The 13,027-nt window shown below is 17.9% G+C and overlaps 1 protein-coding gene across 1 annotated transcript; it reads right to left on the reverse strand.

Moving 5' to 3' along the window:
- Window positions 1-1,325: 1,325 nt before the first annotated feature.
- On the reverse strand, window positions 1,326-12,543 carry PGAL8A_00044700 (ubiquitin transferase, putative; the record flags this gene model as incomplete). Its single annotated transcript, XM_028674463.1, has 8 exons — window positions 1,326-1,351; window positions 1,480-1,616; window positions 1,715-1,849; window positions 1,941-2,101; window positions 2,199-2,320; window positions 2,482-2,578; window positions 2,690-12,007; window positions 12,463-12,543. The coding sequence occupies 8 exons, from the start codon at window positions 12,541-12,543 to the stop codon at window positions 1,326-1,328; spliced, it is 10,077 nt and encodes a 3,358-aa protein (XP_028530813.1).
- Between the last annotated feature and the right edge of the window lie 484 nt (window positions 12,544-13,027).

The following is a 13,027-nucleotide window of genomic DNA, read 5'->3' on the forward strand; positions in this document are numbered from 1 at the left end:
AAAAAAAAAAAAAAATAGAACAGAACAAAACAAAATAAAACAAATAAAAAAAAAAAAAATTTTTTTTTTTTTTTTAATAAAATTAAGTCTATTCTTATTATTTCTAGTAATTTGTAGTAAATTTGATATTAACTGTATAATATATATATAAAACATGCTAAACATAACAAAATTTAATAAAAATTTACAAAACAAGGAAAATTAAAAATATATGCTTAAAATTAGGTATTTCATTTTTTAGAATATTATAAAAAATTTACATTTTCATTATTAATAGTAAAGTAAGCTTTTTGTCTTATATTGCTAATTTTATTTAATTTTTATTTTTCTATGATATTTTTTAAAAATTGTTACAAATAAAAATATAATAATTTTAGACTTTATCTTAGTAGCATAATACAATATTTTTACACAAGTTACTTTTTAATATTGTAATTACTATTTGTTCCACTTTTATTATTCTAATTTTTTTCATTTTTATTCTTTTTAATTCTTTTTCTTTTTACTTTTTTATAAGTTTTACTTGTATTTCATATATTTTTATTTCTATTAAATATTATGTATAATTTTATTAAAAATTCACAAAAATGTACACTTATTTTACTAGGCAAAAATTAATGATCAAAAAATAAGATTGTCTAATGTATTAAATAACAAAAAAAAAAAAAAAAAAAAAAAAAAAAAAAAAAAAAAATTTCATAAATTTATATTTATGCTATTTTATTTTTATTTTATAAATGTATATATATATCACGATAATACTCTCCACTTTAACTAAAAATTAGAATTATGCACTTAGAATAGTTTACGAATAAGAAACTTCGTGAAAGAATAAACATTTTATCATTTATAAATTCATAATTTTTACGAGTTTCCTAATTATCTTTTTTCTTTTTTTTTTTTTTTTTTTTTTAATATATATAAACTATTATAAACAAAATTATATTATTTAATAAATAATTAGTAATTATTTTTTTTTTTTTAATTTAATGAACTTTAGGGAAATATGTATCTATTAAATAAATAGAAAATATGCATGCAACAATGGGAAAAAAAAAAAAAAAAAATATATATATATGTACGGATTCATATATACAAAAATATATATATGTAATCATTTAAAATTTTACAAATATATTAAATTTTTCTTAATTTTTTATAATTAATTTTTTTTTGTTAAAGTATAATTAAAAATGATAAAATTTGTTAATCAAAAATAATTAAAAAATACAAAATAATAGTAATAAAAATATAAAAATAAAATAAATGTGTAATAATAATTTTTCTTTAAAAAATTAATTTGGCATACTTTAATTTTAAAACTTCTAAGATAATGAAAAATTCTTTTGACCTGGAAAAAAAAAAAAAAAATAAAATTATATTTATATTATTATAATTATATTTAAAAGTATAAATTTTAATTTATATATAAAAAATATGTTTTCATGTATAGCTAAAAAAAAAAAAAAAAAATATTACCTTCACGAATAGCATAAAGTAATCTATTTTTTAATTTTTCTTTATCTTTGTAATCAGGAATTTTTAGATAATTCGTGCAGGTCATAACACTAGGAAGATCATTATTATCTTCTTTTTTAACTACTTTCATTAAAGGTCTACATAAAAATAAATTAGAATATTAAATAAATTAATCTTTGTATAAAAAATATTGTATTTTTTTACTAAAAATTTTTTTTTAAAAGCATATCTTTACTTTAAAGCTGAAAATCCGTTGTTCGGTAGAGAAGATGTACCAGTGCAAAATTTGACAAACATTCGTCTCTCTTCATTATTAAATTCAGATAATATTTCAATTAATGTAATAAATGTAATAGAATCATTTGTATAACTACAAAAAAATAAAATAAAATAAAATAAAATAAATATATCTGTTAAATATATTTACTAGTTTTATTATTATTATTTTTTTTTATAAATACCCATGATCTGGTTTAATATATGTAGATAAGTGTGATTTGGTCCAATAAGCATCATTTTCTATATTGCTTCCAAATAAATAATCGCAAATTTCTTCTTCATCAAAAATATTTGTACATATTAATGGTGCAATTGTACTAAATCCAAATCGAAATGCCCATATCTTAATTATAACAAAAAAAAAAAAAAAAATATATTTATATATACATATATTTATATATACATATATATATATATATATATAAATATATATAAATTACTTGAAATTTAATTCCTTCATATAAAGAATATTCAATGGTTTTATTAATAAACATATTTAAATTTTCATTATTGACTGAAATATTTGAGCCATTAGGTATTAATTCTACAGGTGGATCACTTCCTATTAATATAAAAAGATATATATATATATAAATATATTTATAGAAACAAATAATTCTTAGAATATATATATTTAATAATTTCTTTTTTTCTTTAAATTTTATTATTTTATTTTTTCTTTAATTAAAATATTGAATATTAAAATTTAAATTAATAAATCACCTAATAAAGTAAAATCTAAATGCAAGTCTTCTATATTTTTGTTTTCTTTTCTATATTCTAATAATTTATTTATACTATTCATATTTACTCTATCAATCTAAGTAAAAAAAAAAAAAAAAAAAAAAAAAAATATATATATATATATATATATATATATTTCAATTAATTAAATCATATAATTCATTTTTTTTTTTTTTTATTTTCTTACTGCTTGATAATGATGAAATTTCGATAAGTTAATATATCCAGAATTATTCATTACCATATACCAAAATAATGGATGTAAATTAATATTAACATTTCTATTATCTGTTAATATTTTAGCACATAATTGACCTAATAATTTGAAATATTTAAATAATCTATTTTCTATAGTATCTTGATTTATATTTACAGACTTTTTCTTATTTTTTTCATTTGACTTTTTATTTATATTTTCATTTGTTTTCATATCATCATTTTCATTTATTTTTTTGTTAGAATTTTCATTTTTATTTTCATTATCTTTTTTATCAATAGATTTATCTTCTTCTTTTTCTAGAATTTTGTTTACAGTTTTATTTTCTATTTCACTAAAAAGGGAGTTAATTATATTATGTGTTACAGATTGATTTAGTTTAATTTGATTATTTAAATTAATCTTCTTGGTTTCATTTTTCTTTTTTAGATTCAAATTATTTTCTTCTTTCAAAAAATTTTCTTCAAAATCTTTTGTAAATAATTTATATTTTTTTATTTGAACTTTTTTATTTTCTTTTCCATCTATTTCTTTTTTTTCGTTATCTATTATTTCCTCATTTTCTTTCATTTTAATTTCTTCCTTAATCTTTTCTTTTTCGATATTTTTGTTTTCCTCTTTATCTTTTACTTTTTCTTCTTTTTCTTTTTCCTTCTCTTTTTTCTCTATTTTTTTCTTTTTATCTATGTCTTCATTTATTCTTTTTGCGTCCATACCTTTATCTAATAACTTACAACAATTTTTCCTATTTTTTTCTTTTAAATTTATGCTGTTTTTGCGTTTTGGTTTGTTAGATATATCTGATATATCTGCAATTTTTTCTAAGGAAGGATTATTTGACGAGCTAATTAAAGGTTCTTTAATTTCACTTAATTTCTGTAGGTTACTTTTATCATTTTTCTTTTTTTTTTTTGCACAATTTTTTTCTTTTTCTTCTTCTTTTTCTATTTCTTCATATTCATTTTCTTCTCTATTATCTTCCTCAATTTCATCTTCATTATCATAATCTATTTCATCATATATTTCTTCATCTTCTAAATGATCATCTGTTTCATCATCATCTTCGTATTCTTCCTCATCTTCATAATCATCAATTTCTTCTTCTTCTTCTTCATCTTCCTCTTCTTCATAATCATCAATTTCTTCTCCTTCTTCTTCTTCATCTTCCTCTTCTTCATAATCGTCAATTTCTTCTTCTTCATCTTCTTCCTCTTCTTCTTCTTCCTCTTCTTCTTCTTCTTCTTCTTCTTCTTCCTCTTCTTCATCTATTTCAACTTTGTCATTTTCTCCTTCCTTTTCTTTATTATCATCAATTGCTACTTTTCCTTTTTCTTTGTTCTCATGTTTTTTATCTGAGCTGATGATTTTTTTTTTATTTTCTTCCTCATTTTTTTTTTCTTTTGTATCTTCATCTACATAACGTCTAATTCTTTTCTTTTTATTTTTATCTGAATTAATATATTCTTCATCTAATTCTGTTTGTTCTTTTAAATCAAAAATATTACTTTTTTCTAACGCTATATTATGATTTTTATTATACGATTCTTTTTTCTGTATATTATTGTTATCTTTTCCTTTTTGTTTAGTTCCTTTAGATCCTAGATGTGTTAGTGCATGTTTATTTTTTTCTTCATTTACTTCTTTTTTTTTTTTTTTATCATTACTATTTCGATTACTTTCCATATTAGATGAACATTTTTTTTTATAACTTTTTCCACTTTTATACTTTTTGGAATTTTTTTTACTATTATCAGAAATATTTTTAAAAAATTTTTTATTTTTTTTATTTCTTATTTTCGTATCTAATAATTCTATTTCTGATATATCATCATATTTATTTAAATTTTTTGTGTTCTTTTGAAAAACATTTGAGTTCATTGAAAAAAGAAAATGGTTTATAAGATTATTAACAGAACTATAATTATTTGCATTTGATCCTTCACTAATAACATTAATTCTTTTATTCGAAGATGAAGATTGATAAGAATTAGAATGAAAAGAATTATAAGACTTATTTATTCCCATTAAATCAGAACTTTTGGGTTTCTTTAATAAATCAAAATCAAAATTATCTAAATTAATTTTATATGATAAAGGAAAAAGATAATCATCTTCAATTTTAAATAATTTTAATTTCTCTTTTTTTAATTCTTCTATAACTTCGTTATAAAATTCTAAAGATGGACCTATACCTGTGCCTTCTTCATTAAAAAATTCTATATCTAAATATGATGGAGTAATATAATTAGAATTAATAAAATGTAAATGATTAAAAATACGAAATGAGGAATCAATCATTTTATTTCTATGTAATTTAATTTTTGTTCTAGGTAAAGTTAACGTGGTATTATCTGATAAAAAATTGAATAATTTTTTCTTATCATAATTGTATGTATAATTAGAACATACAGACAAAAGATGTTCTTCTGTTAATATCCTATTTCCAAAGTTCACTTTCTCATTAAATTTTTCTACTAACTCTTTTATTTTCTGCTTATAATTATAAAAACCTCTATAATTACCAAAATAAATAATTTCAAAAAATAATAATCTAATATCAATATCTACTACAAAATTAAATAAATAAAATATTTTATATATCCATGATGGTAATTTTTCACTAAATATAAATAAAGGGTTATTCAAATAGTAAATAATTTTATTATTTATACTATTTAATAAAAAATTTTTTTTTTTTATATTTTCTACAGATACATTATTTTCTTTTTCACTTCGATTTTCAAAAATATGTTTCATTTTACTTATTTCTCCTTTTGTATACTCTGTTAGTACAATATTATTTTCATTATTTGACTTAATCATTTTATTTTCTTGATTGTTATTTATATAAAAACTAAGAAGAGATGAAATATCACATTGTTTGAAATATTTACATAATAAAAATAAAAATTTAAAAAGTAAAAAATTGTATACATTTTCTATAAAAATATCTTTTTCTTCATTTTTTTCAATTTGATATTTATCTTCTTTCTCAGAATTCGTTCTTCCTTTTTGTTCTTCCTTTTTTATATTATTTTTTTTAATCATTTCACTGTATATAGGCATATAATTATATAATAAATAAAATTCTTCTTTTTCCTTTTCTGTAACATTTTCTTTCAACAAAAATGATGTATATTCGTAATTATTTCTTATTTCTTTATTATCTTCAATTTTAAAGAAATTTTCTTTCTTATATTTTTCAAATAAACATTTCTCTTTTTTTCTAGTTACTTCAATTTGATCAACACAATTTTTTCTTTTTAAAATATTACCTTTTCCTTTATGCATTAAAAAATTAATATTATGTAAATGTGTACTTAGCATAATATCTTTATTGATATAATGATCATCAAAAAATATAAGCTCCGTTGCTTTTGTCATTTCTTTTTTCAAATAATTTGATAAATATATAGAATCATTTTCTACAAAATTACAATGTGAAAATGAAAATTCTATTTTTTTATTTTTATATCTATTTTTTAAGTAATCTATTAAACATGATGATTTTTCCTCTTCTGATTTATAGCATAATATTGATTCTTCATCCTCTTTGCTTGAGTTATATTTATAAAGAAGATGATCTGTTTCACAATAATTTATTTCTCCCTTTTGCATTTTATCATCATTTATATTAGTTTTCAAAGAATTATAAAAACTTATCTTATCCTTTTTTTCATCATATTGATTATTTATATCATCATGTGAATTGGAATTATATAAATATTCTACTAAATCGAAAGAAATATTATAAAAATTATATTTCTCATTAATAACTTTACAGTATAATGGCGTATCTATACTACTCTTTATTTTTTTATAGGTATTAACATCAACATAAGTGTAAATATCCTTTTCATTTTCATTTCTTTCACAATATTTTTTTTCCTCATTGTAATCAGTTGTAGTTTTTTTTTTTTTTAAAGTAACAAACAAATTGTTTTTATTATTTATTTCATCATCTATTACGTCTGAGCATCGTTCATCATTTTTTCTTTTTTTTATAATTTTGTAATTTATATTGTGAGAATTATTACTACTGTCCCATAGATATTTTATCTTATTTTTTAAGTTATAATAATTCGTTTCAAAATTTTCAACAACATCGTTATAAACATAAAAATTTTCCATATTATAAAATATATTTTCTTCTGTTAAACATAAGGAATTTTTGTTGATATAATATACATTATCTAATTTTATTAAATACTCAGATAAACATGAATCACTATGAACATCTATTCCATTAATAGATAAAATAATTAAATCTTCACTTTTTGAATCATACTTTGAATAAAAGTTTTTATTATTCTTGTTTATATTTTTTCTTATAAAATTTTCTATTTTATTAAATGATTCAAATATATTGAAAGATCCTTGTAAATTTCTTCTTCTGTCAATAATATTTCTAATAAAATGATCATTTGCATAAATATTTTCTCCTGATAATGCATTTTTAAATGTTAAATTTTTAGATATCTTATTTAATAAAATAGTATTATCAGTTGATTTTTTATAATTTGTCTTATTAATTTTAGATGGAATATATAATTCTTCTTTGTTATTACTACTTTTTTTATCATCTAAATAATTTATTTCTTTCTCTAATTTTTCTTCTTCATTTTTATCACTTTTTATTTGTTCTGCACATAGTGAAATTGGTATTCCTTTATTTAAAGAATTAAAAACAGAAATATTATCTATATAAAGACCGTTTCTTCTTAAATGTATTGGAAAATGGCAATTATAATTATTATATATACTTTTATTTTTTTTTTTGTTATTCCTGATATTGCTATCATTAAATATATAATCATAAAAAGAATCTTTTTGTATATAATCAAAGTCATTTTTATAATTACTTGAATTAAAATAATCATGAAAATTATATTCTTTTTTGTTATTAATTTTTAAAACCTTTTTCTTCTCTTTATTTAATTTAGTGTATGGAATTGAATTATATTTTTCCTTTTCTTTGCTTACTTCTTTTGTTTCCTTTATTATTTCTACTTCTTTTTCTTTTATCTTTCCTTTTTCTACATCTTCTTTTCCTTTGTCTTTTAATACCCTCTCTTCTTTTTCTTTTGCTATACTATCTTCTGTTTTGTTTTTAATATTTTCTTTTTCTGCTTCATGTCCTTTTTTTAAACTTTTATTTTTTTTTAATTCATTTTTTTCATTATTTTCACTGCTATTTATTTTTTTTTCTACAGTATTTTCAATAGGACATTCTTTACTATTAGAATCTTCTTTTCCTTTTTTTTTTTTTTGTTTTACATTTTTTACAATTGTATCATAGCTTTTTTTACTTTTCAAATTAAAAAAGGAGTTATTTTTTAATGAAGGAAAATCATCATAACTCTTCATCCATCCTAATATATTATCTTCTCTTCCTTGATCTTGTTCTATATCATTATTTTCTCTAAAAAAATATATAGGTAAATTATCATATATATTTAGACATTCTTTCGTTAAATTTATAAGTAACAAACAATTATTGAATGAAAGATTATTCATAATTAAATAGTAATGATAAGAATCAAAAATTTCAATTACTAAAGATTCTATTTTTTTAAATTCATTTTCATCAATATCTTCAACATTCTTTTTTAATATATTACAAAATATATTATACAGTGCTTTTATACTATTTAAAAATAAATTATTTACTAATTCTTCCTTCTTATTATCATTGGTAAATAATAATGCATATAAAAAAATGTATAAACGAATATTTCTATCAATGCTCTTTAATAAATTAAAAATATTTTTTTTATTTTTTTCTTTCGTTAAATCAAAAGCAAAATTAAAATCTTTTTTGTTTTTTTCTTCTTTTTCTCCTGAATCACAATGAAATAGTTTTTGAAATAAAAAGAAATATAAACGCTTTGCTATGTTATACTGATAAAAGTATATTGAAGAATTTTCATTCATTAAGGATAAATTATAAAATAAATTAATCAAATAATAATAACATAAAACTATGTTATTATAACATGTAGTTTCATCTACAATTAAGTTACATATTGTGTATGAAGATGAATGTTCTTTTTTGCAATCATTATAATTTTCATAATTTAAAAATAATGTTGTAAATTCTAATGCAACATTTTTCATTTCTCTATCATGATGAAAAAATAAAAAGTTATTTTCACAATTATATGAACTCTTAGCATTAAATATATCATAAAAGTAGAGAAATATAATATTATATATTTTCTTATTTGTACAAATACATTCATTCTTTTCAAGTTCATATATTTCTTCCTTTTTTTTTAGTAAAATCTTATTTATAATACTTGTTAATACAAATAAATATGGTTCTTCAAAATTATTTAGCGTACTTATATCATTAAGAGAATTTCCTATTTTGTTAGATGTGTAGAAATTAACAATATAATTATTATTTTTATTTATTTTTTTATTTATAGATGAAAAAATTGGTTCTTTACATATTAACATGTTAAAATGTTCAATAATTTTGCATAAAATAATCCCACTTATAACAGACGATTCTGATAAATTATTAGAAATAATACTTTTTATAAAAGAATATAACTCTTTATAAAAAGAAAAAATATAATCTATACATTCAACAAAATCTGAATTGTTGTAATAAAAAAAAGATATTTTATATAATGAAATAAAAAGTGATAAAGAAATAACTATGCACAAATATTTAATATCAAAATATAAAGCACCTTCATATATACTATATATATTTGGTATAATTATTTTTATAAGAGTCATTAAATAATTAAAATTATTTTTATAAAATTCTAACTTATGCTTTTTAACATCAATAGGAAACTTATATATTATATAACCACATTTTTCATAATTAAAAAAAGGATATAAATTTTTTTTTTTTGAATTTGCATTATCTGTATTTTTATCCTTTTCTTTATCTATGTCAATATTTTTATCTTTATCAAAATTTACATTTTCTATGAATATATTATCATTTATATTTTTTTTTTTTTCATATTCATAAATTAGTAATCCATCATATGTACATATGGGAAGAAAGGAATATAATGTAAATAAGATATATATAATTAAAAAACTATTATTCTGAAATTTCTTATTTTGAAAAAATTCATTAAACTTATTTAAAAAATCACTATTACAAAAATTTTCAAGTATATTATTACTATAATGTACAAATATAGATATTATATAAAAAGTTTCCATAAAAGCATATAAATTATCTTCAATTTGACATTCAATTAATAACTTAATAATATTGTTCCTTATATTAATATTATAAACACTTTCTATTTCTGAACTTAATTTAAAGTATGTATTATCATTATTGTTTAAATTAATCATGTTTAATAATAATTTATTATAATAATTACTACTACTATAATTTTCTCTCATTTTGTTACCATCCTTGCAAGTTTCTTCATAATTACTAATATCCCACAAATTATTTTCTTTAGAATTTATTGAATTACTATTATTATTTTTATCTTTTAAAGCTTTCTTATTTTCTAAAACAAAATAATTTGACTCTTTTCCATTGCAAACTGAATCTTTGTAGACAAAATCACCTTTTAAATCATCAATCGTACTTTTTAAAAAAGAAGTAAGTATATTAATATTTTCATTTGAATTATTACTTTTACTAATTATATGTGAATTATCTTTATCGTATGCATTTAAGTTATCTATGTCACTTTGCTCGTTTTTAATACTTTTTTTATTATTTTCACTTAAATTATTTTTTTTTGTACTACTACTATTATTTATTTTATCATAATCACAACCACTACTATCTTTTCTTATTTTTATTATTTCTTCATCACTATTTTCTTTTTTTTCTTCTTCATCTTTTGTAAAATTTTTTGTTTTTTTTTTATTTTTCTTATTTGAATTTTCTTTTTTTTTTTTTTGCTCTTTATTTATTTTTTTATTATCTTGCTCATCTATGAGATTTATACTTTTTTTATAATGTAAATCGTTAGTATACTCTTCATCTGATATTTCAATAACTTCCTCTTCTTCATGTTCTACTTTGGTTTTTTTATTCTTTTGATCCTTTATATTTTTTTCCTCTTCAATTTTATATGAAGCATCAATCTTCTTTTTATTCTCTTCAGTTAAATTGCTACTTTCTATTTTCTTTTTTTTTTCCTTTTTATCAATTAATTTACTTAAATATGATGCTTCTTTTGTAGTCTTTTTTGAAAGATGTTTTTCTTTTTTTCTTAATTTGTTTTCATCTTCTAATCGTAACGTGATCATTTTATCAAGTAATGATCTCCATAAAGTGCATATAATATTTAATATGTGAATGTAATGAAAATGAAAAAAGTTAACAAATATGCTACAATATGGTGTAATATACTTGGTTATATGTTTATATTTGGTTATATTATTAATCATTTGAATAATACAAAAAAATATTTTTTTTTGAATATTAACGTTATAAAAGTCGATATGCATTAACATATATTTAATACTTTTTTTTTTTAATATAAACATAGGATCTTTTTCTACTAATTTTTCAAAAATTTTCAGGATAACTTCGGCTACATCAATATATTCAATATCATTTAACTTTCTATTTAATATATATACTCCATCTTTATTATTAATTAAGTATTTTATAGAATTGGGATATATATCTAAAATGGTATATATACAACATGTTGCAGTATAAATAATATTAATATATTTTACATCTATAGGATTTGCATCGTTAAGAAATAATTTTTCATTGTTTGATTCTATGCTACATTCGCTTGTCACACTTGAACTACTAGACTGATCAGAATATGTATCCAATTCACTACTTTCTTCATCTGATTCTATTATAACTTCTTTTTTGATACTACCTTTTTCTTTGTCTTTTTCTTCATCTTTAGTATTAAAAATTTCAAATTTTTTTCTTTCTTTGTCATTACTGTTTTTATTTTTTTCTGTATCTTTTTTTTTTTTTTTTTTTTTTTTTTTTTTATTATCACTGTAATCTGAATCACTATCATTATTATCAAAATCAGAAGCATATACACCTATGTGTTCTTGAATTATTTTGAAAAAGCTATTAATACCACCACCTACTACTTCATTTATTTTATCAGAAGATACTTTTTTATCATTTAATGAACTTTTTGATATCTTTTTATTATTATCACTCTTTCCATATACGCTATTATAGCTTATATGTGGATTTTTTATAACATGAATCAAAACATTAATATATTCTTCCAAGTTAGAATTGCTTAAACCTCCATCAGCTGATAAATTTAATTGTTCATAAAAATCATTCAAACCAGCTAGCTAAAAAAATTAAACATTAATAAAAAAAAAAAAAATAAAATAATATATTATATTTCTATATAAAATATAGTGAAACTTGTTATAAAAAAAAAATTAAAATAGATATTAAATATATATATATATATATATATATATATATATAATTAAAAAAAAAACTATATATTTAAGTGAAATGCCTATATAGGATTTTACAAAAAAAAATATAATAGCTTCTACATAAAATAAATGGATAATAATTTATATTAAATATTTATACATAAAAGAAAATTATAAAAACATAAATTTTACATAAATTTACAAAATTTTTATTTTATAAATTATTAATTTCCATGCAAAAAAAATAGGAAAAAAAAAAAAATAACTTATATATATACTTTTAAAATAAGGAAATATAGTTAGAAAAACTAATATTCAAATTAAAAAAAAAATAAAATCTAAAGAATTAAAAAATTTACCATTTCTGATTCATTTCCATTTTTGATACTGTTAATAATATAGGAGTATTGGGAATTCTCAAAAACCAAATATTTTTTCATTATGTTTTATTTCATAATATTATAACTATATATAAAACATAATGTATAGGAATGCAAAAAAAAAAAAAAATAAAATAAAATACTTGTAGCTTGTTATAAACTTAATATCTTTATATTTTACAATTAAATTTTTTTTTTTTTCAAAATAAATTAAATCAAAAACTTATAAATTAAAAACATAAAAAATACGAAAGAAAAATAAGGTTCATACATATATTTATGTGTTGAAATTTATAATATTGTATTTAGAAAAAATTATATAAAAATATTTCATTCTTTAAACAAAAAAAAGAATTAAATAAAAAATGTTAATTTTATAAATGCAAATGCATAAAAAAAAAAAAATAAAATTAAATATCTTTTTAATAAAAAGAAAATTAAACAATTATATATCATAATAATGTGAAAAAAAAAAAAAAAAAAATATACAAATTAAAATTGTATAGTGCTTTTTTTTTTTTTTTTTTTTTTTTTTTTTTTTTTT

The sequence above is a fragment of the Plasmodium gallinaceum genome (genome assembly GCF_900005855.1).
Source record: "Plasmodium gallinaceum strain 8A genome assembly, contig: PGAL8A_v1_32, whole genome shotgun sequence".
Taxonomy (NCBI): Eukaryota; Apicomplexa; class Aconoidasida; order Haemosporida; family Plasmodiidae; genus Plasmodium; species Plasmodium gallinaceum.